This window comes from Lolium perenne, chromosome 6 (assembly GCF_019359855.2).
Source record: "Lolium perenne isolate Kyuss_39 chromosome 6, Kyuss_2.0, whole genome shotgun sequence".
In the NCBI taxonomy this organism is placed as follows: Eukaryota; Viridiplantae; Streptophyta; class Magnoliopsida; order Poales; family Poaceae; genus Lolium; species Lolium perenne.
The window spans coordinates 139732517-139757575 of NC_067249.2; the positions used below are offsets into that span (position 1 = coordinate 139732517).

The window sequence follows — 25059 nt, forward strand, 5'->3', positions numbered from 1 at the left end:
ATTTCCTTATTTCTCTTAACATTTCTGTCTATGGAGACATTTAATCTCCATGATGATTCTATTTTTGTGGAATTATTCATGTTTTCTATTTTCTACTGATTTGTTCAAGAATTATAATTATAGGCATTTTCTGTCGGGATTATGGCGAGGAAAAAATCCAGTCTAAGATATCTACTTTTCCTTGGTAAGAATTATCAAAGAGTTCCAACTTTGATGAGTTCCCAAATTTACTAATAAGAAAGAAGGGCATGCCATCAAGGCTAGGGGCTCCATAGAATAAGAGTAAAAAAACTTTTTTTACTTATTTTTCATTGAAAGGGGCTTGAAGGATATCATTTTGTGCATTAGAAACTTTGTTCTCCTTGCAAAATGAAATCTTGATTAAGAGTTGTTATCACCAGAATTTGACCGAGTCAGAGGTGGGCCGCGATCAAGATGGACTTGAAGAATATACATGGAAGAAATACGTGAATCGGCCTGTTATGCAAAGTTTGGGCTAGTTTGCCCGTGTATCTGTAACATAGTAGATCGCATCTTAGATTGAAAGATAGAGTTTAACCCGTGCACGGTTAGGTGCACGCCTAAATTAGAAAGTCCCCCGGACTATAAATATGTACCTAGGGTTTATGAAATAAACAACAATCATCGTTCACCACAAATCAATCTAGGCGCATCGCCAACTCCTTCGTCTCGAGGGTTTCTTCCGGGTAAGCATCATGCTGCCTAGATCGCATCTTGCGATCTAGGCAGTACAAGTTTATTCGTTGCCATGTGTTGCTCGTACTGAAGCCTTTTTGATGGCGAGCAACGTAGTTATCTTAGATGTGTTAGGGTTAGCATTGTTCTTCGTATCATATGCTGTCGTAGTGCAACCCTTAGACATCTAGCCGCCCTTACACCTATCTTAGGTGTAGGGGCGGCACCCCGCTTGATCATTATTTAGTAGATCCGATCCGTTACGGTTGCTCCTTGTTCTTCAAGGATTAGTTTAATATCTGCAATAGTTAGGCCTTACAAAGGGTTGGAGGATCCAGCGACGCGTAGGGTGTAGTTTGCTAGCCCTAGACAGGACGTTCCGGGGATCAACCTCGTGTTGGTTTTTAGGCCTTGTCTAGGATCGGCTTACGATCACCGTACGTGACCGCGAGGCCCAATCGTGAGTAGGATGATCCGATTATGCGGTGAAAACCCTAAATCGTCGTAGATCGTTTTAGCTTTATCTTGATCAAGCAGGACCACCATATATTCGTACACCTCGTACGAATCATGGGTGGATCGGCTCTTTGGGCCGATTCACAGGATAACCTGAGAGCCGATCGAGGCTCGTATTTAATGTTTACGTGTATGCCATGCAGGAAACTAAGCGAGGCATCTCCATCACCTTCCCCGACCAGGTATAGGTCGTGGCACGCCTGCACCAGCATCGGACGTGCGTGCCGGAGGCTTTGCGGGCCGTCGCTCGGAGGGACCAGGGCCAGCCGCAGCCCTAAGTTGTTCCCGGCTCTATCGTGTTGCCCGTCGCTGCTCGCCGGTGGGTTTCGACCGCAACACATTCTGGCACGCCCGGTGGGACAATCTTCGACATCAACCACATCGCCATCTACATCTGAGATGGCGGACGGCACTCCAGTCACGTACGAGGATCTGACCGACGAGCTCAAGAAGAAGTATGATGAGGTCAAAGCTATCCTCGAAGCCGACCTTATCGGCTCTTTTCACAGGACCCGTTCACATGGCATCAGGTGGAAAGGGTTCTCGCCTGATGGTGCGCTCGATGGAATAGACCTGTCCGCCCCGTCAGAAGAACGCACCAGGTCCCTGCGTCAGGAGATTAACTACCTGGTGGCTCACTCGCTGCACCGCCACTCTGAGAACCTGGTGAACACTTTGGAGCGTGTCGCTCTTCGGGTGATCCAGGAGATCATGAGGCACCAGTACTCTCCATCAGGACCAGCTCTCGGGACACACCAAGGAGAGATGCCACTCCAGTCCCGTCCACCGCTGCCATTTGCGTTGGCAGCACCAGAAGTGCCGAATTCACCGGCATTCGTCGTCTACAAGATCGGTGGTGACCCTAGTGACTGCCAGTTCTTGCATGAGGCGCCTAAGGAGATCCCTCACGGGTACATGTGCACATACGTGCCAGACTGCGGTAACTGGGCGCTCACAAACCAGCCGCAACAGCAGGGACTTCTGGGAAAGCAGGAGGAACTTCAGCGACAGATCTTGAGAAGCAGACGTGGCTAGCTAAGTACGCCACTCCAACAAACCTCCAGAGCGCAGCTCCTGCAGTTGGCTCAGAGCTGGAAAAGCAAGCATGGCTGGCTAAGTATGCCACTCCGGCGAATCTTCAGAGTTCGACTCCTGCAGCCAGCACCGCGGATCAAATCAGTACGATCCTGAGGGACCAGTTCGGCATGGTGCCGAAAAGGAGGACAATCGGCTATTCCAAGCCGTACCCCGATGAATACGAGTTGGTCCCGCTACCACCCAAATATCGGCTCCCTGACTTCTCCAAGTTCAGTGGATCAGATGGTTCCAGCTCCATCGAGCATGTGAGCCGATATTTGGCACAGCTAGGAACGGCCTCAGCGTCGGATCCACTACGCGTGAGGTTCTTCGCACAGTCCCTCACGGGATCGGCTTTCGGGTGGTACACTTCGTTGCCACCGGACTCGATCCGGACTTGGAAGCAGTTGGAAGAACAGTTCCACATGCAGTTTCACTCAGAAGCTTCCGAGGCCGGCATTGCCGATCTAGCTCAAATACGTCAGAAGCGTGGAGAAACTGTGGCGGAATACATCCAGCGCTTCAGAAATCTGAGGAACCGATGTTATTCGGCTCGTGTGACTGAAAAAGAAGCAGTCGAGTTGGCAGTGGTGGGCCTTGCATCACCAATCAAGGACATGGCCTCCCAAGCAGACTACCCTTCACTGGCGCACATGGTTCAGAAACTGTCAGCATATGAACAGCGCCATCCGGACTTGTACCAGGACAAATTCAAGCGTGCGGTAGTCCTGGTTGAGGCAGATGAAGACGAAGGCTCTGCGGGAGATCAAGAGGTAGCAGTGGCTGAATGGACTCGGGGGGCAACCCCCGTGTCCTGCAAATGGGTTAAGCCACCAGGTCCGCCCAGAGGGTTTGATTTTGACGTGACCAAAACTGAGCAAATCTTCGACCTCTTACTCAAGGAGAAGCAGTTGAAGATACCCGAAGGCCTCAAAATCCCCACGGTAGAGGAGCTGAACGGAAAGCCATACTGCAAATGGCATAACTCGCTCTCCCATGCCACCAACGACTGCAGGGTGTGGCGTCAGCAGATCCAAATGGCGATAGAACAAGGACGTCTGATTTTTAACCAGTACGCCATGAAAGTCGACACCCACCCCTTCCCCGCCGTTAACATGGTGGAGTACACTTACCCTGAAGGTTGCCAGCCAGGATCCTCGTTCAGCATCAACATGGTAGGACCTGGACACCACGCTGGCAAGGACGGAGACGAGGGCAGCTGCTCTCGTAGCAAGGACACAGAGGAGGCCGCTCCACGCGATCGGCTCCGCCATGATGGCAAGCGCTACGTTACAGAGGGAGAGGTAAAGAACATAAGATATCAGCGACCCCTCTCTGATCACCTCCTCAATAAGTATGTGAGTCAATACAGCCAACGCCGACGATCCAGCGACGATGATGATAGAGACCGTCTGGCTAGGGACGCCAGGAGACATCGTCGGCATGATCGCAATGAGGAGGAGTACGAGCGCCATGCCAAGGAGGAATCGAGGAAGCAAGACGACGAGGATAGGCACTGGGACTGCCCCTTCTTCAGACACTGCTGGGATTCAGGAACGAGCCGATTGCCTACAATCGGCAATTGCCCAGAATGTAACCAGAAGAAGAAGGAGACAGCTAACGTGTCCGTGTTCCAACGCTTAGGGCCTCTCCCACCTCGAAGCAAACACGCTGAGTCCCCTCGGGTAGAAGATCTCGAGGATTTGGAAGACGAAAAAGAAGAAGAAGACAGGTACCACCGGCCAAGGTGGTGCCCTGATGGACTCAACCGTTCCCAAAAGCGTAGGGTTCAGCGGCTGCGCGGCTTGGAAGAAGCCGAAAGGTTGTACCTGCACACGCTAAGGAAGGCGCGGCCTAATCTGGCCGCGAAAATTCAGCGAACCCTGGATGAAGAGGGTCGACCACAAAAAATGGTGTGGCGCCCCAAGCAAAGGAAAGCCGATGATGAAACATCGGCTGGCACGAACATGGTGCTCATCCTTCCAACGGAGTTTAGTGCTCCAGGATTAAATGATGCACTCAATTTAGACGACGGCGAGCGCATCGACGTGACAAAGGATGGGGTTAGGCTGGTTCTATCCACAGGCCTGACCGTGTAGCAAGAACAAACCGATGAGCAAACGTGGCGAGGCCGATCCTTGGGATCGGCCCCAAAGATCTATGAAGGAACATTACAAAACCTTCATTGAGCGCTTCGATTAATATGGAGGCCGATTCCAGCAATCGGCCAAAATTATCCTCACCACATGGTCTGCTTGTATGCAACGTCGATCTACTGGGCAGCGGTTTACGTCTGCTGATGAGTCAGGGAAAATCAACATTGGTCCTACCGAAGCCGACGTGCAAATACAGTGCCTTGGCTAAACTACAGAGCCGATATCTGCAGTTACCTGACAGATTCGGCTCGGGGGGCACCTAAATCAGATGAACATGTGCAGGTGAACATGTGTGCAGTGAAATATTGGGGGCCGATAGAAAAAATCGGCCAGTAAAAAAAAATTTCATGATACGAAGCCGATGCGCAGCCATCGACTCTAGTACAATTACACAAGACCTACCGGCTATGTTCTCAAGGCTCAGATTTTCGCCAAGATGGTTTTCAGTTCGGCTTCAAGAGCTTCTGTTTCCTTGAAGGGAATGTACAATGAGAGCAGCCTCGACTGCAATGAGCCGACAACCCTTTGCGCCGGTTCAGCAGTAACATCAGTTTGGCATGCAAGGCAGCCTCTTTCTCATTAAGCTGTTGGTGTTTCATCTACAACATCGGCGTTCAGTGGAAGGAAGCTGATCAATGGGGGCAAGTTTGGCTGACTCTTCATGGTGGCTATCTCGGATTACCAGATTACCTGAGGTCAAAGCCTTTTTGTTTGACCTGTGCATCCTCACCGGTATTCTCGCCTTGATTAAGGCTCGGGGGGCAACTAACTTGGTAGATGCTCTGTTTTTGGGAGCCGATTGGAGTTGCATCGGCTGACCCTGCATCATAACCTTCTCCGAAAGCGGTGAGTTGTTCCAGAAGAAGACTGCTAAAGCTACAGAGAGGAGCCGGAAAGGGGAGCCGTCGTCTTTTACAGGGTTTGGACCGACCTGTTGCTGCAAGGAAAGGAAGGAGACTGGATTCTCAAAATAGCCGATGAACAGTCATCGGCTATAGGATTGCGAGATATTATGGTCAGGTACCAAATCACAGCCTGATTTTGAGAAGTGCTTGACTGACGGTCTGATCGATATCTGAGTCCGGCTTCATGGGCGTCTAAAGGAAAAAATCCGATACGTTGCTATCGGTCTTGGTGTGGCGAGCGGAAGGATTGAAATTGGATTAATTGAAAGATAAATTGGAAGAACAATTCTTATTAATTCAAAGGAGCGGCTTTACAGGAAAGAGCCGATGGCTCTCAAAAGGGGGATCTGGTGCCTAGTGCACTGCTACTACTAGTCCTACTCTACTAGTCGTCGCTGTCCTCATCGTCGCCGTTGTCGATGCCGTCGGCGCTGCTCCCAGGAAGTTCCTCGTCGCTGCTGCCCCAGCCCTCGGCCGGAGCTTCTTCTTCCTCGTCATCATCATCATCCTCGCTGTCCGCCCAAGAGCGGAAGCGCTTTGTCGGCGGGTATCCGATGGAGGAGGAGGATTCATCCTCCTCCTGTCCCTCCTCGTCATCATCATCGTCTTTGCTGTCCGCCCAAGCGCGGAATCGCTTTGCCGACGGATGCTTAGCGGGGGAGGAGGAATCATCCTCCTCCTTTTCCTCTTCTTCCTCTACTTCTTCTTCTTCCTCCTTCCCGTTGGAGGAGGTGGGTTTCACCCAGGGATGGAGGTCGTCTTCGCTTTCGCTTATCAGCTCCCCTTCAATGAGGAACTTGAGGTCGTCTTCCCCATCGGTCAGAGGCAGGTCGCCATCTGACCCGACGAATGCTTCGGGTGGACCATCTGGCACATGGTCGAAGTTCCACTCCGGCTCGCTCGAGGAGAAAGACTGGAGGGAGAGGCCGGAGGAGACGGAGGAAGAGGAAGACATTGCTACAGGGAAAGAGGGTTTTTTGGCGCCGATAGCTAGAACAGAGGAAGGGGATGAAGAGGGCTAATCAATCGGCACGGATAAATAATGAGGAGCCTAGTGGAGATTTAATGCCATTGCAGTTTCCGAGGAAGTGATGCTAAAGCTATAGAATTTTGCAGAGAAGTTGAGAAGACAAGGCATCATGATGAAGGATACTGCAACGTTTCCGCTCTGCCACGACATGACCCGACGAAGAAAAAGCAGAGTGATTTTGGAATTATCAATTCCAAAACCAGGGGGGCATGTGTTATCACCAGAATTTGACCGAGTCAGAGGTGGGCCGCGATCAAGATGGACTTGAAGAATATACATGGAAGAAATACGTGAATCGGCCTGTTATGCAAAGTTTGGGCTAGTTTGTCCGTGTATCTGTAACATAGTAGATCGCATCTTAGATTGAAAGATAGAGTTTAACCCGTGCACGGTTAGGTGCATGCCTAAATTAGAAAGTCCCCCGGACTATAAATATGTACCTAGGGATTATGAAATAAACAACAATCATCGTTCACCACAAATCAATCTAGGCGCATCGCCAACTCCTTCGTCTCGAGGGTTTCTTCCGGGTAAGCATCATGCTGCCTAGATCGCATCTTGCGATCTAGGCAGTACAAGTTTATTCGTTGCCATGCGTTGCTCGTACTGAAGCCTTTTTGATGGCGAGCAACGTAGTTATCTTAGATGTGTTAGGGTTAGCATTGTTCTTCGTATCATATGCTGTCGTAGTGCAACCCTTAGATATCTAGCCGCCCTTACACCTATCTTAGGTGTAGGGGCGGCACCCCGCTTGATCATTATTTAGTAGATCCGATCCGTTACGGTTGCTCCTTGTTCTTCAAGGATTAGTTTAATATCTGCAATAGTTAGGCCTTACAAAGGGTTGGAGGATCCAGCGACGCGTAGGGTGTAGTTTGCTAGCCCTAGACAGGACGTTCCGGGGATCAACCTCGTGTTGGTTTTTAGGCCTTGTCTAGGATCGGCTTACGATCACCGTACGTGACCGCGAGGCCCAATCGTGAGTAGGATGATCCGATTATGCGGTGAAAACCCTAAATCGTCGTAGATCGTTTTAGCTTTATCTTGATCAAGCAGGACCACCATATATTCGTACACCTCGTACGAATCATGGGTGGATCGGCTCTTTGGGCCAATTCACAGGATAACCTGAGAGCCGATCGAGGCTCGTATTTAATGTTTACGTGTATGCCATGCAGGAAACTAAGCGAGGCATCTCCATCACCTTCCTGACCAGGTATAGGTCAGGTGGCACGCCCTTGCACCAGCATCAGACGTGCGTGCCGGAGGCTTTGCGGGCCGTCGCTCGGAGGGACCAGGGCCAGCCGCAGCCCTAAGTTGTTCCCGGCTCTACTGTGTTGCCCGTCGCTGCTCGCCGGTGGGTTTCTGACCGCAACAAGAGTACACTGTTGGGTATATTATTTTTTAGGGAAGCGGCGGATTTTGCTGCAGCCCTTGGCTTTCCTCTAGTTTTAACAGGCCATGATAAAAGTTTTTGTCGACCTCTAGCATGTCACTTGTTTCCATAACTTCTCTTGTTGGGCCCCCTCAAGAGAATGCATGAAACATGGTCTTCCTCCTTCTCATGTTAGCAACTACATGGAAATATGTGGTGTTCCTTTTACCTTCTTTAGTTTCTCTATCTCTAGATTTTTGTTTTGCTTTTGTTCCTATTTATGTTAAATTCTATTTATTTCAACATAAATATGTTTCATCCTATCTATCTCTCCTTGGGAGAATTATTCTATTTCAAACTTAATTGACCAAATTTATGAAAACTTATCAAGATCATGCTAGTTTTTGTACAAGGACGGGTTGTCATGTTTGTTGTTGCCATTCTGCTCCACCGATGGTTGGGCCATGTATCCTCTACGCTTATGTATGTTTTTGCAATTTCCTAGTTTTCTCTCTTAACATTTCTTTCTATGTATACTTTTAAATATCCATGACGATTCTATTTTTTTGGGAATTATTCATGTTTTGTTTTTGTTTTCTTCTGATTTGTTCAGGGATTATAACTATAGATATTTTGTTTGGGGATCAGGGCAAGGAAAGAAAAAAACAGTCTAAGATATCTACTTTTCTGTGATAAGAATTATCAAAGAGTTCCAACTTTGATGAGTTCCCAAATTTAATGGTAAAAAAGAAGGGCATGCAATCAGGGCTAGGGCCTCCATCAGAGTAATAGTAAATAAGAACTTTTTTTACTTCTTTTTCCTGTCGAAGGGGCTTAAGGGATATCATTTTCTGCATTGGAAACTTTGTTCTCCTCACAAAATGAGATCTTGATTGATACACCCTTGGCTATATTGTTTTTGAGGGAAGCAGTGCTTCCTTCCATTGTTATCTTGTAGTTTGAACAAGTCCTTCTAAAAGTTTGTGGTTACCTCTAGCATGTTGGTGCCCCTCAACAGAATGAAACAGGGTCTTCCTCCTTCTCATGTTACCAACTGCATGGAAGTATGTGGTGTTCCTATTACCTTCTTTAGTTTCTCTATCTCTAGGTCTTTGCTTTGCTTTTGTTCCTATTTATGTTAAATTATATTTACTTCAACATGAATGTGTTTCATCCTATCTCTCTCTCCTTCAGAGAGTTATTCTGTTTCAAACCTAATTAAGCAAATTTATGGAAACTTATGAAGATCAATGCTAGTTTTGTACAAGGACGGGTTGTCATCTTTGTTGTTGCCATTCTGCTCCACGGATGGTTGGGCCATACATCCTCTAGGCTTATGTATGTTTTCAAAATTTCCTGATACTCTTAACATTTTTGTCTATGGAGACTTTTTAATCTCCATGACAATTCTAGCTTTTTAGAATTTTTTTTCTGTTTTCTTCCGATTTGTTCAGGAACTATAATTATAGACTATGCCCCTGAAGATCCTATCTTTGTGTTTGCTTCGCTGGGTTTTCTTACCCGACCAACAAAATGTGCCCTGAGAGGATTATCTTGCTCACAAATCAAGACTACACAAATATTCTCTAACCATTCATATGTTCAAGTATTTGTTGTATATTAGATAGAGTAGAAGATATAATATTATAGAATCCAAATAATGATACTTTTAAGTTGAAGTTAAATGAAATAAATGAAGGGGATATCCAAGTTCAGAAGTTCTGAATGTTGTTTGGATTAGTAGGATCCTTTTGGTGTAGGTGTTGCACTGCCACTGCTCTTTGGCTCTTTGAATGGGGACTGCTTTAGGACCCACCAAATCCACAGCAAAAGGAGACACATCCCAGAACAAGCCAAGAATGATGAAAGAGTAAAGGAGAATAAAGCAACAGCTCCAGCACAAGAAACTGCTCTTAAAGAAAGCACAAGACGATGTGTTCTCCTGTGTTGTTCTGCATTGAGAAGTGTGTTAAAAGAGAAGCTTCTGGTGTGCACTGTACACAAACAAAGTTGAAACCCTATTGATGCAGCATAAAGCATTATACTAGTAGTTTGGCCTGGAGGATTTCCTTGCCTATCCCCAAGAAGAAGAAAAACATCTAGGTAATTGGGCCTCCGTAGGCCAGTTTCATGTTTTACTTTTCACCAGAATCTACATAAACAGCCTTTAGTCAGCAGAGTGCAATTTATTTCACTTCGAAGGATAAGTATCTGTTGTTTGTATCAATGGGCTTGGTGGTATAAAGTGATCACTTGGGGCTTATCACTTTGAGCTTTACTCTTTTGGACCAAGATCTTCTTACCCGTCACTTTGGTGGATGCAATTTAAGAGGACCTATATCAACAGACACATACAGCTTCCGCTCTCCAGATTTCTGTCTCAAGTTCAGACAGGCACGTCGTCACACACTCACACAAACACGAACTACCACCACCTTCTACCACCATTAGATCCACTGCAAGTTCAAGGAGAATGGGGGTTCACTGCCATCACCTGGCCATTTTCGTTGTGCTTGTTCTTTTGGCCTCTGCATCAGAGACTCTTGCCCTTCGAAGCCTGGGATTTTTTGCCCAAACAGAGGGTGCGAATGTCTCACCAGCAGGGCAACCACGAGAGCTTGCAGAGGGAGAAGCTGCCGCTACTGCTAAAAGATTTGATGTGCCGGAGAAGCACACTCCAACCACGAGCTCCTCCCCCCCTACGGTGTTCGACCCCGACAGAATGAGCAAGCGGCGTGTCCGAAGAGGTTCCGATCCGATTCACAACAAATGCTAAGGTTACATGATCTTCAGACTAACATCCTTTGGAGTGTTTTGACTTCTTCTAGTGCTTTTTGTGTTTCTTGTATGGATCTGAGTTGTTCCACGAAATGTCCAGTCCTCTTACCATACGAACGGATTACCTGTATAGTCATGGGGAGAACCTGCAAGGGTGTGGCAATGTGTATACATCGCGATGTAAATCATACAAATGAAGAGAGGTTTTGTATTAATGCAAGGAATTTTTTTTTTTTTTGAAAAGAGGGCAAAAGCCTTGCCCAATTCCATTAATTAAGGGAGAGTTTACAAAGAGAACAACCCCAAAAGGCCCAAAAGGAAATGAAAAGGTTGCAGTGATATGGCTCGTCTGGTTCTCCGTAACTATGGCAAACAGATATCAACTACAGGGTACTATGTGCTGAGTAATCATGTTGAGTTCATAAGTACAGTTCTTGCCGTTGGCAGGGAAAGTGAGTTTTCTTGAATATCGAACGCATCTCTCACTGCTGAGCTTTCATTGTTTGTTTTTACGGTGAAACTTTCTGAGTGTACACTGAATAAGTTTTCATGTCATCGGGTACTATTTTCATGTTTTTGCGATAGTTCTTAACAAGGAAACATTCACTACCACATGTTTATTTTGCAATGGAATATTTATGCCGAAACCATGCCTAAGTTGGCAGGGGTCCCTTTATCTCCTCTTTCAAGGTCCATTCCAGGAGGCTCACGTTGTAGTTCCGGAAACAGACAGTAGCAAGGGGAGCTCACCAACAATGCTTCAGCACCCGTAAGCTGCTTCTGGTCCGTTTGAGGGACTTCTTTCAACCGTCCGTCCAGCTAGGCAAGGGGCGTCCGCAAACCGTCTGTCCAGCTAGGGCAGCCCTAGATCTACATTAGTCCTCAACCTCTAGATCCTTTACGAGTCTACAGGAAGGTCACAACTCACAAGGAGGCCTGGAGCTTTCACTCGGAGCTGGTGACTGCCGCAGGGTCAAGCTCTTTCAATAGTCCATCACATGTCCATCTCCGGTGCCTTCCGTGCCAAATCAGTCCTCAACCTCTAGATCCTCTACGGTGAGGGTCACAAGGAGGCCTGGAGCTTTTACTCAAAGCTTGTGACTTCCGTAGGGTCAAGCTCAGTAGGGATGGTGGTTGCTAGCCGGCAGAGTTCCAAAACCGCAGTCATCATGTTCAAATTAGAATCAAAACCACAATAAGATCTATGGAACGGACGGAGTACTACTTTGCATGTTACATTGCCGTTTGAAGTACATCTACTATACTACGCCAATTTCTGTATTTGATAAGCAGCAGCATTATTTTTCTTAAACTTGATCAGGAGTATTAGGGACATGACGAACCTAATCTTAAACCATTTGGGCTAACACGATATAACTCTAGTTAATTCAGCCTGTATTCAGTTACTGAAAGAGAACACTATATCTTTATGTACAAGGGATTCTGAAATCCCATCACAGAAACAGCTTGATTCCGTCCACCTGAACCGCAGATGCTAAGGCCCATCATATCTTGTACAAAATGAGCCTGCTCTGATAAATTTCTACTGGGCTGGTTCCAGACGAGGTGAGGCAGGAATTTCAGGTGAGACGGTGAACTGCATCGTCCCATTCGGATGGAGAATGATTGCCACTTCTGTTGGTAATAGCATTTCTTCTTCCTATTCACCAAACAATGTAAACCGTTAATAACCATATTGAAAACAAGGACAATCAAGAGTTTCCAGATAATGGTGTTGACTATTTTTTTAAAAAAAACATAGTATTCCAGTTTCAAACCTATGCAATCGCGGGTACTGAACTACTCGTAAGCTAACCAGCTAGGTAACATATTTGTTTCCTGACATAGCAACATCAAGTATGTTTGGATGGTGGCCAAAACTCACTCTGCCAAATTTTTGGCTATGATAAAAAAATTGCTCGTTGTTTGGATGGTTGCCAAATTTTTGGTATGCCAATGGTTCTTTGCCCACTTTGCTCCATTTTTTCCCAATGTGGGCCAACTCATGGGCAACCAAAACCTCAACCAAGTTTTGGCCAGCCAAATATTTGGTACGGAACCAAACATGCCAGATATCATGTCTGATTAGTAAGGATCAAACTGCACCAAGTCCCAACTTCAAAGTAGAGTATGTGCGTAGTCAAAGGAACAACAGTAAATACACGTCCACGTGATTTTATAGATACTAAGAAACCAAAGCTTAATTTATGAACCTTCTATAGAACAAAAGCATTTGCATCAGCCACCAACCTGTCTTTGTCTCTGACGCTGCATGATACTAATAGCCCAAGCCATGATGTAGCATGGTAAAAGAAATCCAGCCGCCCTCAAAAGGAATAACTGTCAAAGATCAACAATTAGACAAATGTACAGCTAAGGACTAAACACACAACATCCGATGTGAGCCAAATGCTAGCCACAAAGATTAGAACTAGTCTAAATTGATAACAGCAACAGGCAATAGTAAGTAGTGCATTAAAAATCTAATATATACCGAGAAAATAGCAGACGCATCATCTTCATCATCGCTGCTAGTGATGGTTAGTGTGTGCCTCAAGAGCAGAAGAGCCATTAGCTGGATAAACAGATCAAGGAAATATCAACTATCACCCAATATAACATTGTGCCAATGCAACATTAATAAAAGGAAGGACAACATACTGAACATTACAAAGAAATAAGCAAGAAAAAGATCTTTCTGAGTTGTCTGGTTGACCAGGTAAGGCCAGGTCAAGGGACTCAACTGCATATCACAGATTTACAAAAATAGAAAAAAAAGTGCACATTTTCAAAGCAAAAATTGTCATCTTATGAAATACTTACAATCAGAAATATTGAGCGGCAAAAGGCAGCAGCGTTATTGTTTGTTGTGGTATATTGATCATACTCATCTTCAAGTAAATGGTGCTGAGCAGCCGCCATGGCCAAGATTCGAGGATCATGTAATTCCAGATGATTGCCAGAGATGGACCAATTGCCACTAGTACAAAAAAAAAATATAGAAATGACACATACGATATCAAAATAACTTTATGCTTTAGGAATAAATTGCAAACTGCTGACAAAATATTAAGAAGATGACAAAAGATCAGTTCAAGAATGATTATACCAACCTTATCTCTATAGTAGTCTCATCGTGCTGTATCCGGGGTGGGGCGGTGTAACCAGGCTTGTACGACTGACCAACAAAGAATAAAAACTTATAATCTGATTCCCAGCAACAAAGTTGACGGTAAATCCACAAAGGAAACATGAATACTGAATAGTACTACTATGCAAAGACATTTGGAAAAAGAAATCTTTAAAAGAATCACTAAATTCTCTAGAAAAATCTTTAACGCCATTTTTTTTAGAATGAGTCATGATGCATATGCAGATATGGATGATCACACTTGTATTAATGGTAGTTTTTCTGTACTAGTTACGAATGCCTGGTGTGCAAATAATAATTAGAAATAAAATATACGAATTCCCAGCTTGCTAAACTTTTGCTGAAATAAAAAAGTAGGGGGAGAAGGCCAAAGATCTGATTTAGAGCGACAGAGTTAAAATACTACGCTAAGGGATCACATAGGATATAGCACATAATGTATGCTAGATGAACCAATTTTACATGCAAAGAGAACTCGTACAAAATACGTGTGAACCTAGCATGAGGGCTTGGGGAACAGGAATGGCAAAATAGGAAATGTATTATTATCATTGCACCCACAAAAGGAACTAAAGATGCAACAGTGGCTTACCTCATGGCATATTTCACAGATTATGTCCCCCTTTTCATTACACCATCGCTGCACACACTCCCTGTGAGCATACTGCGCAATAAAATGTTGTAAACAACATTTAGCCAACATATGTAACTGAATGTAAAGGCCCTCATAAACACACACTGCATCCTTCACATAAATGCTAGCAAGGATATGGGATACATTTAGGTGAGCAGTTATATCATTTGTCCACTGAGAATGACTAAAAGTGCCTTCAGTTAAAGGCTACTCACACAAGATAGCTAGTCATTATGACTTCATCCATAAGCTTGTTGCAAGTAGCTATCAACATGCAGAAAAAAGGATGCCCGACTCTTTAAGCAACAATATGACAACCCAAACATGCACCTATTCAGCCATACCATCATTACTTCACCTAACTACTTTGCCCTGCAACTATGAGGAGGCAAAGCAACAACGAAGATTATATCATAAAAACTCAAGAGGCACCCCACCTAACATATAGATGCATCTAAAAGGCACGCCACAATATACCAATGGCGTGTTCATATGGCATGAGCTACCAATTAGCTTTAAATCCAACTGCATTGGTATTCATTTCTTGTGAACATTTCACATTGTTTGACAGCCTAAATTCATTATTATGTACCAAGATCAATAGAATTTTGAAGAGAAAACAACATTAGCAAGCTGAACTGCAAGCAGAAGCCTAGTTCAGAGCAGGAAGCATGCACCTTTAGGCTGCCGTTGCAAGCACAGGGACTCTCAAGATTCTTGGGCAGGTCCTCCTCTTGGCAGATGCGGCACTCCACCATCCCAATCAGCGCCGCCACTTCCTTCCCGCAGGACGGCAGCCCCACTGCCTCACCGGCGCGGGACGCTATGAGCCCCCCGACATCCACCGCAACATGATCCCCCATCCGAGTAAACTACTCCAAAGCTCCAATTTCTGGAGGAATTCGATACCTGCAATCCACCAAACCCTCAGAATCGTCAAAAATAGGCAGTCTTGCCGCAGATCAGACGAATTGCAGGAAGAACCGAGGGCTAAAACCCTAGAAACTCCGATGGGGACTGAACCAAGGCCAAATCCAGGCGGACGACTCTTGGAAAATCGAGAAAAAAGAAAGATATGCGGAGATTACCAGCGAACAGAAAGGAAATGGAGAGGATACTACAAAGGGGGCTTTTACCTCAGTGTCTCCAGTCACTGCTCTTCCAAATATCCCCAGGTTTTCTTGGCGAGCAGACGCGCGGTGTTTTATCCCTCGCCCAGTGACGGCGCCGGCCGTTCGCCGTTTAGCCCTCACGGGGTGCCCCCAACGCAAGAAAGAAAACGGCGTAATCTCCGTTACTGACTTGTGGTTCCCACAAAGGTGGGCTAGGTTCTTTTATCAGTCTGTGGAGGATTAACGAGCTGCTCGGATCGTTAAAACTTGGCTCGTTAAGCTCGTGATCGTTAAGGCTCGAATCGTTAAGCTCGTTAAGAATAACGAGCTGAAATCATTATTCGGCTCGACTCGTTATGTTCTTACGATCGCGAGCAACTCATTAAGGATCGTTAAGGATGCAATGCAGAGAAAATATGTGTGCATTGCCTGGGGCGGAAGAGCGGAAGCATAGGTTTTTAGATCCTACTATAGGAGTTTCAAGCATGGTTAAAGAGCACTATTTTGCTTGGTCCCTTACTGCTAAATATTTGAGATAACTAAAGTGACTCGCAGTCAATACTGGTGAAGCCTAGCTTGTTACTGATCTTAACGAGTAGCTCACGAACATAGCCGGTTCGATTGTTTAGCTCGTTAATCTTAACGAGCAAAAACTACTGCTCAGCTCGGCTCGTTAACAAAACGAGCGAGTTCAAACGAGTCGAGCAAACGAGCACTCGTTTAACTCGCCGAGTTTCGAGCTTTTTGTCCAGCCCTAATGCCACTCGGTATAGTGAGCATGGGCGCATGGCCATTTAGCATCTCAAGCCCGTCATTTTGGTTGTCAATTTTTTTTGCTTATTTCTTGAGAAGCGTACAACTCAATTGTTACTTGAATTTTTTTTGAGAAATGTACAACTTATTTCGGGAACCACCTGATACTTGCATTTTCTTGAGAAAATTTTAACTTGTAAAGGAAAAAAAAAGCGATTGAAGTTGCACATTTCATTTCGTGAGAAAAGTTTAACTTGTTCTGAAAAAATTAAATCGGCTGCTAGTTGCATATTTCTTGGAAAATGTGCAACTCATCTAAAGGTATAAACGATGCCCCCCATAGGGGGATTTACAGCGAATGAAGCACGTGAACCGTCGGATTTTTACTGTGCCTGGCCAGCATTCGATCTCAGTCGTCCATATCTGGCAGCAGCGTGCTAGCGAAAGCCATGCACTGGCCGTTGTCTACCCGCATCTGGCTGCGTTTGGGTCCTACGGTTCGGGCAGGTCCACACGTCAGTGTCTACGGCTTCGTTGGTGGCGAGCTAGCGTGCAAAATATCTTCGCCGCGCCGGCCGAAACCCTATCTCACCCAATCCCGTGCGCCTCCCTCTCCCCAATCCCCTCTCGTTCCCACGCCCCATCTCCAACCGGGAAGAACATGGCAGCAGCGGCGGCGGCGACCACGCGCCTAGGCGCGCCTGGGCGACGGCGAGCTCGTGCCTGAAGACGGCGGCGGCGAAGGTGCGCCTGGGCGACGACGGCGAGGGCGAGCGCGCGCCTGGGCGACGGCGGCGACTGCGGCGGCGAGCGCGCGACTGGAAACAGCGGCGGCAAGCGTGTGCCTGGGCGACGGCAGCGACTACGGCGGCGACATCGAGCGCGCGACTGCAGACGGCGCGCGCGTGGGTGATGCGGCAACGACGGCAGCGAAGGCGCGCCTGGACGACGGCATCAAAGGCGCGCCTGGACGTCATCGGCGGTGAGCACGCCTGGACGCTGCACAACCCCATCTCCAGCTGCCTCAAGTACCACGCCGGCGTCCACCCCAAGTTCCGCGGACTCATCACCGGCCTCGCACAGGTGACCCTCGCCTTTGTAATTTATCTGCGTATGAACTCGTCCGTACGCACTCGATCCCCTTTTCCTTTGCGATGTTTGGCGTACGTAGGGGTTCTACCGGCTGGTTCTTGTTGCTGCCCTCAAGATTGGACTGCTATAGTTCATATCCAGTACGATTTGGGACATTAAAGTACGATTTGGGACATTCGAGTGGGCGTTTCTTCCTTGCTTGTTGGGCATCTTTGTTTAGAACTTAAAAGCAGGGGACGTGTTTGATTAAATGCTTAAGAGGAAAGTATGCGGGCCTAGATAGGTTCTTGTTGGTTTGTTGTTGATATATAGCATTCGGCAAATCTGTGTGGAATTAGTGATTTAGTTCTCCGTGTTCTATGATGAGGGCATCAGATCATGAAGTATGTTGTGGAAGGAATATACTTTGGTGATTTTTTTTTTGTGAAATATGATAATAGATGTTGTGTGCACACAAATGCTGCTGTTTTGCATCAATCACTTGCCATGTATTTTTGCAAATTTTGATTCCTGCGACTGCAAATGTACATTGATCCAAATTGTTGCCACAGCCTTATCTGGCAAGAGTTCTTTTGTTCTGGGAATATTAATTAATAGTACAGTATTAGTAGTTATTTGAGCTATCAAAAAACCCCAGTTAAGGAACGGTAATTCTATTCTGACGGTGCCCTGAGAGTAGGCAAACCAGGCGAACCAATCAGGGCTCGCTTCGCCCGACAACACACTAGCTATCCCGATTTCCATCTCTCCTCATCGACGCCGCTTGCATTGTACCTCCGCATCTCTCGCGTGCTCTATCCTTGTACTCCTATCCTCTCTCTCTTCCTCTCTTATGACATTGTTTGACATTGTTTAATTTCTCCGGGTTTGTATATTTGGCCATATAAACGAGCATATGGCTGGATAACATTGTTGGCATGTGAGGAAAGACTATCTGTTATGTAAATTGCACAATACTGTCACTTTTCTTTTACATTCAGTTGCCGCTGATTCAGCGTTTTTTGTACTGAATATTAGGACAAGATTTGTAGATTCTATAGTGACACTATGAATTTATTTGTTATCTTAGCTAGAACCTCTTACTTTTTTATCTAAATCAAGAAGGTCTTAAGAAACAATAACACATTCACTTATTTTCCCCATTGTCTTTTCACTGATGACACTCTTTTATTTGTACTTCAGCTCATGGTCGGTTTTCTCAATATTATTTGCCTCCTTAATTCTTGTGATTTCTTGTAGATACTATATCTCATTGCAATGTGCTTAACTCTACAGATTCTGTGGTAGGAGCAAAACAAGACATGATTGACCTCACCGTGCGCTCTAAAAGGAATCATCACAAAGATTGGAGAAGCTGCTAGGACACTTCATATAAACTAAAGGTACGTATGGCCATGACTTATTGGCTTATAGTTTATGAGGCAATTATGGTTCAAAGTTGGGCTTCTCTTTTTAGGCTTTTTAGATGTAGTTTCTTAATCTATCTCAGGTCTCAAAAAGTTATCCTTCATTTATTTTGATGTAATATTTTATATTCTTGCAGTCTTGAAACATTTTCTTTAGTGAGGTTGTTCACTTTTTTATTCTTGCAGTCTTGAAAATGAGAAAGTGAACAACTTGCATGAAAAGGTTTTATCTCTCTCCCTCATCTAAGCCAACCGTGCGGCGACAGGTCGCCCAATGTTGGAAACATTTTCTTTAGTAAGGTTGTTCACTTTTTCATGCAAGTTTCTACTTGAAAACCTTTTTTTCTAATGTATGAAAGCCTCGGTGTTGCTCCCTCACCTATCACTATCTGCAATGTTTCTTCTGTTTTATATCCAAGCTATGTGTTTAATATTGTGTATTCAACTCTTGATAACTGAACACGAGGCTTTAAATGCAGCTTGTAGATAGAAATTTTGAACGGCAAGGACATGCAAGGTTTAAGTTTTGTGATATTGATAGTAATCCAATGCATTTACTTCTAGCAAATCTGCACTACATGGAAAACATTCTATGCTTTTGATATGATACTAACATTTTCCTGTCAATAACAGATTCAAGTTTTCATGTTCGGTAACAGTACACCAGTTGGGCAATTTGGATCATGTTATGCTCAGTGAATTTTGTCTATGCGCAGGTTAAAGACTCTCAAATTGATTTTAAACTTCTACGTAAGTATTTATAGCTTTATTTTCTTTACTGCAACTGGTTTTGATCTGTTGTAGAACACACTGCAGAAATTTGGCGTTAGAGCTCACCAAAAATATTTGTTCTCACCTACAACAATATGTTTCAGCCAAACTTCGAATTATTTCATTATTGGATGTTTTCATCTGCATAAATCGAAGCAAGGGGGAGATGAAGGAGGTTATTGGCTTCTTTTAACTTTCAATATGATCTTTCGTATATTTGATGGCAGATCAGTGTATAGGTAGAAGAATGTACTGTTTCTTTCAGTCTATGTTTGTCCTATCGTTGTTTTGGGCATATGCTCCAAGATTGCCATTACTCCCTGTCAAACTTATGGGCTCAGGACACATTATCCTATGTTGTTGCCCCTCAGTCTTCTAATTGTGTTTCTCTTCATGTTTCATTAGTCAAACTATAATTTGTGTACCAAGACTATAACTATTCTCCTCCATATGCTATTCTAATTTCTCTTTCCTCTTCATTTGTTTTCTATTAGATTTGTATATTCTCCTAAGCCATGTTTCTGCAGTTATCTGCATTTAAGCCCCACTACTGCATTTCGTCTTTTAGTTATACCATACTGATTCCCTTTTCATTTGCATAGTATGTATGTTCAATTGGTGTTGTAAAAATATGCTAAATGTTTACAAGCTTGGTCTCCTAGAAAATGTGATGCTACTATCTGAGAAAGTTACTTACTTATTCTCTATTGCACCATATTTGTTACTGGTCGGGCATACATATCAGTGTTTAGTCCATAGAGTTGTTGGATATCTTTATTGCCAGTATGTTTTCCGGGCTTCCGGCATACACAGAACATTTTTCTGACAAGGTCAGAAAGAAACTAGCAATAGATGCCATCGGGCTGAATTATGTATCACACATACGGCAACTAAGTTTGATGCATTTCAAATGATTAAATATGCAAAGTTGTTACGCGTAGTGTTTATCGCCACATTATCCGTTAGAGTTTTTTATCAGGGCTTGGGGGCTTCCGGCATACGCAGAACATTTTTCTGACAAGGTCAGAAAGAAAGTAGCAATAGATGCCATCGGGCTGAATTATGTATCACACATACGGCAACTAAGTTTGATGCATTTCAAATGATTAAATATGCAAAGTTGTTACACGTAGTGTTTATCTCCACATTATCCGTTAGAGTTTTTTATCAGGGCTTGGTGTTTTTATCTTCAAGCCAATAAATGTTAAATGTGTCCAGTCTAAAGACTGATTGTTTTACATAACTATGCTTCCGTCAATGCAAAATAAAATGCTGACTTGATGTAATCTATTGCCATGCAACTGTTATTGTTTTGTTATTTTTTAGGAGAGGGAGACCTACCAGACTGCACATGTACTTGATAATGAAAATGTATTGCAGCACCTACTTAGCATTTATTTTGTCTGTTCTTCATGGAATTTAGTTTCTGAATCGTTTCAGGTTCAGTTACAAAGCGCTTGGTTTTGTCTCACCAAAAAAGGCAGCCATGCAAGTTGTTTCGAGGTTGTTATTTACTCATATTAATCCTGATTTGTTTTGAAATTTTCGCAGAGGCATAAAACATTCCTCTAGACATATAAGTAGCCTACAAATCCAATTGTTGCAGGTCCAGAGAATGGCAGGACCACATTAATGCGCTTGGCTGAAGATCATGGCGATGTGCGTAGCCATAGGAGATTATGGCGAGGTGCTGGCAAGGTATGGCCGTAGGAGATCAGGCTGGTTTCTTTTTATTTTGATCTTATTTTCCTTTTTCGTAGGATGGCAGTGAAAGAACTATAACTGAAAAATTGAACATGGCCACACTAAAGTTACTGAATATTGATGTTCCAATTGCAGATAGCATGTGATTTCTTCCCCTTCCCAAGATTATAGAAATATAGTATATCTAATATATATATATATATGTATGCTTTATTAGCTCTGTAAATTAGCACGAGGAGCAATATATTTCTCGATATGATTCTGCTACTTACATATGTTTTAACAATCATCTTTTCTATTATGCATGTTCTAGGTAGATCTCACTACTAACTACTACTAACTACTTACATATTTTTTATGCAGAGGTGGAGATGAGCATGAAGCTATTGTTGCTCAAACCATGGGAAAGGAGCAAAGATCAACGCCAAAACATGTATGTTTTCTCACTGGATTGTACTTGCCTCAAGAGGATTCTCTTATTCCAATCTCAAACATTGGTTTATATGCATTGGTACAATCTCAAAGATGTATGTTGTGAATAATTTATCATGTTCCAATCTCCATGCCCTCCTCCTCCCACGCCAAGTTTCTTCCCTTCCTGCATCCTCTCCCAACCATGGCGCTTTTGCCGTGGACCTGGTCGTTGCCGCCATCGTCCTGGAGCAGGGGAGGAGTGTTGGCTACCAGAGGCCATCCAAGGCGCCATCGCCGCCATCCTTCGGGTCCTCTCGCCGCTTCCTCTGCCTTCCTAGATGAGTTGTTGCTTGGTCCTCTCTCCCTCATGGAAGTGCTGATGCTCCTTTTGTCTCTAATTTATCACAAGCCGCTCTCCTTTTTTATGTGTATGTGTGTGTTCTGATGTAGATATATTGTTGCAGACAAACTGTTCGATGATATGCTTATGAGACATGGAAACGTTCATCCTTATGGATCTATGGTTACATCAGCAAGGTGAGCTCTTTTTCTTCACATGTTTGCAGCAGGAAGTGATTGTCCACAGTTTTATCCTCTTGCAAAGTTTGGTTATTTGTGATTTTAATGAATAAACTGATATTTTCTTACCCTATCGAGAGAAAGTTGTGACAGAAAAGAGGTTTTATTGTCTACAGGAAGATATGCATAGATTTTCCTATAAATTTCCTTTCTGATGGATAATGAAAAATGGCAATCGGAAACGTTCCATGCCGCGCACAGGACCAGTAACCTCCACACCTATCAATTGGTTTCCTCTAGCCCCTGATGTTTTTTATACTACAGAGCATGAATATATTTTATCATTGTTTTGTAGTACATCATATTATCAGCAAAATAGTTTGTTTGATGGCTTATATATGCACTTCTTCTTTTCAGGTTCAGTTTAGAGCCATTGATCTATCATAAAGCATGATGATAAGTGTATTGCGGCATGCAGGTTACTGTTGTTTGGACCATGGCATCACAGATTGCGGACTCTGATCTTGCTGCCAATTGATGGACATGAGTTTAAGGTAAAATCCTTCTTTGCATTTGCTACCTTTTCTACCAGAATATGCATATTACAAGGAAGTATCTGTATTTTTGTCCTCTGAACTCACATAGGGGGTACTCGTGGCTTATTACAAACATAACTGATCTTATGTATTTGTGTAAGTACATACAAATGGTTGCTTTACAGTATTGAATTATCTATTGTAATCTTAATAATCATGTATTATTTCATTTGCCTTGACTAGGGAAACTACCATCTTCCAAGATTCAATGCGTGTTGGACGCCTATATATAGTGCAGATTTCTGCTTAATTAATTATTCTCTTGCACATTCTTGGTAAGCTTTAAGATCCGATTTCATCAAATATTCAGCTGGGGGGCCAGTTTGCTCATAATCCGGGAACACAGAAGGTTAAGCTCTTCTATTGATATTTCAGGCTATGGTATGTCTACTGTGAGAATTTCTTTGCCGGTTGTTATTTTGAATCTCTATGTATTTTATCTTGCATGTTTTTGGTGCTGCCGTAGACTTCTCTTTCAAATTTCATTCGCATATATGTGCTGGCATTCTCATAAGATTCACACCTGTATCATGCAAGTTATTGAGATTCTAAAAAAAATCATCCTTGAGGTGATGATGAAGCCCAACCATAAGTACGAGACGTACTCACATGGTTGAGAGGTAAAATAGTGGCCACCATCACATGGCTGCGTCGAGGACTATCCAGGAAAAGCGACGGACTGATGCAAGACTGCAAGATACATGATATGTTGTGTTATGTTGCTCTCTTCGTTAGCTGATAATTTTTCTCTAGCTCCTCTTCGTCAACTGATAATTCTTCCCTGTTAAAAAAATGCATAATTATTCACTCTTTATTTAGTTCTTGCTTATTATCGATGTTCACAAATGTATATAAATGAACATTGGCATAAGTTTTACGGGGTCGTGCGCCAAGGCGCACATCAAAATCTAGTTTCAAAAATAGGCTACTAGTTGCAGGTTTCTAAGAAAAGTTCAACTCATAACATGAAAAACCATTTTTTTTAATAAGTAAAGGGCCTAGAAGGCCCCACAGGATTTCATTCAACACACACGTGGCGGGTACAAATTACATAGAGGCCCTTTGGCATCCCTCGCACTGAGAAACTAGAAATTTGAAGAAAGGCCCTCTAAAGTTACAAAGAGCACCCTGGAACAAAAAGTAGAAACGCAATTAGGTCCCTGGACTCCGCCGCCACCAGTCGTCGGCATCCTCAAGGCGTCGCCGCCGAGGAACTGGGCGCAAATGCTTGAACGCCCGAATCCGATGAAGCTTCGTCGCCGCTGGACACTAAGGAACCACCGGGGACAAACCACTTGGTGGAAGCTTGGCGGCGAGCTCCAGCCGCTTGGAGGAGAGGCCTCCACACCGGAGGTTGAGTTGATGCCACCATGCCGGCAGAAGAGCGCGGGGGCAAGAAAGTCATCCTCGTGATTGAGCTCGAAGAAACACATGTAGCACCTCACATGTAGCTGCCGTCGATCCTGACCTTGGATAGTAGCAGGTCCGCCACCGCTTTCCTCCTCGCCACCACGACAGGCCGGGAGAGCGTGCAGCAGAGACCTCCACCACCTTGAACAGCTCCGGCGATAGGGACTGAAGGAGATATGCCCTAGAGGCAATAATAAAGTGGTTATTATTTATATCTTTATGTTTATGATAAATGTTTATATATCATGCTATAATTGTATTAACCGAAACATTAGTACATGTGTGATATGTAGACAACAAGAAGTCCCTAGTATGCCTCTTAAACTAGCTTGTTGATTAATGGATGATTAGTTTCATAATCATGAACATTGGATGTTATTAATAACAAGGTTATATCATTATATGAATGATGTAATGGACACACCCAATTAAGCGTAGCATAAGATCTCGTCATTAAGTTATTTGCTATAAGCTTTCGATACATAGTTACCTAGTCCTTATGACCATGAGATCATGTAAATCACTTATACCGGAAAGGTACTTTGATTACACCAAACGCCACTGCGTAAATGGGTGGTTATAAAGGTGGGATTAAGTATCCGGAAAGTATGAGTTGAGGCATATGGATCAACAGTGGGATTTGTCCATCCCGATGACGGATAGATATACTGGGGCCCTCTCTTTGGAATGTCGTCTAATGTCTTGCAAGCATATGAATAAGTTCATAAGAGACCACATACCACGGTACGAGTAAAGAGTACTTGTCAGGAGACGAGGTTGAACAAGGTATAGAGTGATACCGAAGATCAAACCTCGGATAAGTAAAATATCGCGTGACAAAGGGAATTGGTATTGTATGTGAATGGTTCATTCGATCACTAAAGTCATCGTTGAATATGTGGGAGCCATTATGGATCTCCAGATCCCGCTATTGGTTATTGTTAGTAGTGAGTACTCAACCATG

General features: G+C 44.2%; 1 protein-coding gene and 2 long non-coding RNA genes across 23 annotated transcripts; 2 read left to right on the forward strand and 1 right to left on the reverse strand.

Annotated features, from left to right (window-relative positions):
- The first annotated feature begins 39 nt into the window (after positions 1–39).
- LOC127326488 (uncharacterized) lies at positions 40–659 on the forward strand. Its single transcript, XR_007867899.2, has 2 exons — positions 40–184; positions 402–659. It is a non-coding gene; the product is annotated as an uncharacterized lncRNA (long non-coding RNA).
- Positions 660–11897: 11238 nt separating this feature from the next.
- On the reverse strand, positions 11898–15572 carry LOC127326410 (uncharacterized). Of its 2 annotated transcripts, none has more exons than XM_051353269.2 (8): positions 15455–15572; positions 14996–15227; positions 14277–14348; positions 13647–13711; positions 13357–13513; positions 13028–13108; positions 12784–12873; positions 11898–12193 (listed from the first exon to the last, which is right to left on the reverse strand). In XM_051353269.2, the coding sequence occupies exons 2-8, from the start codon at positions 15179–15181 to the stop codon at positions 12077–12079; spliced, it is 768 nt and encodes a 255-aa protein (XP_051209229.1). In that variant the 5' UTR covers positions 15182–15227; positions 15455–15572; the 3' UTR covers positions 11898–12076. The 2 variants fall into 2 exon arrangements, with proteins under 2 accessions (XP_051209229.1, XP_051209230.1); XM_051353270.2 differs by having other exon boundaries at positions 15407–15466.
- Positions 15573–16790: 1218 nt separating this feature from the next.
- On the forward strand, positions 16791–24318 carry LOC127326417 (uncharacterized). 20 transcript variants are annotated; one of them, XR_007867809.2, is made up of 7 exons: positions 16791–17266; positions 18551–19431; positions 19557–19627; positions 20893–20955; positions 21059–21150; positions 21520–22107; positions 22266–24313. It is a non-coding gene; the product is annotated as an uncharacterized lncRNA (long non-coding RNA). The 20 variants fall into 20 exon arrangements; XR_007867805.2 differs by having other exon boundaries at positions 18551–18657; positions 18868–18981; positions 19315–20955; XR_007867810.2 differs by having other exon boundaries at positions 18551–18657; positions 19315–19431; positions 19557–20955.
- The last annotated feature ends 741 nt before the right edge of the window (positions 24319–25059 follow it).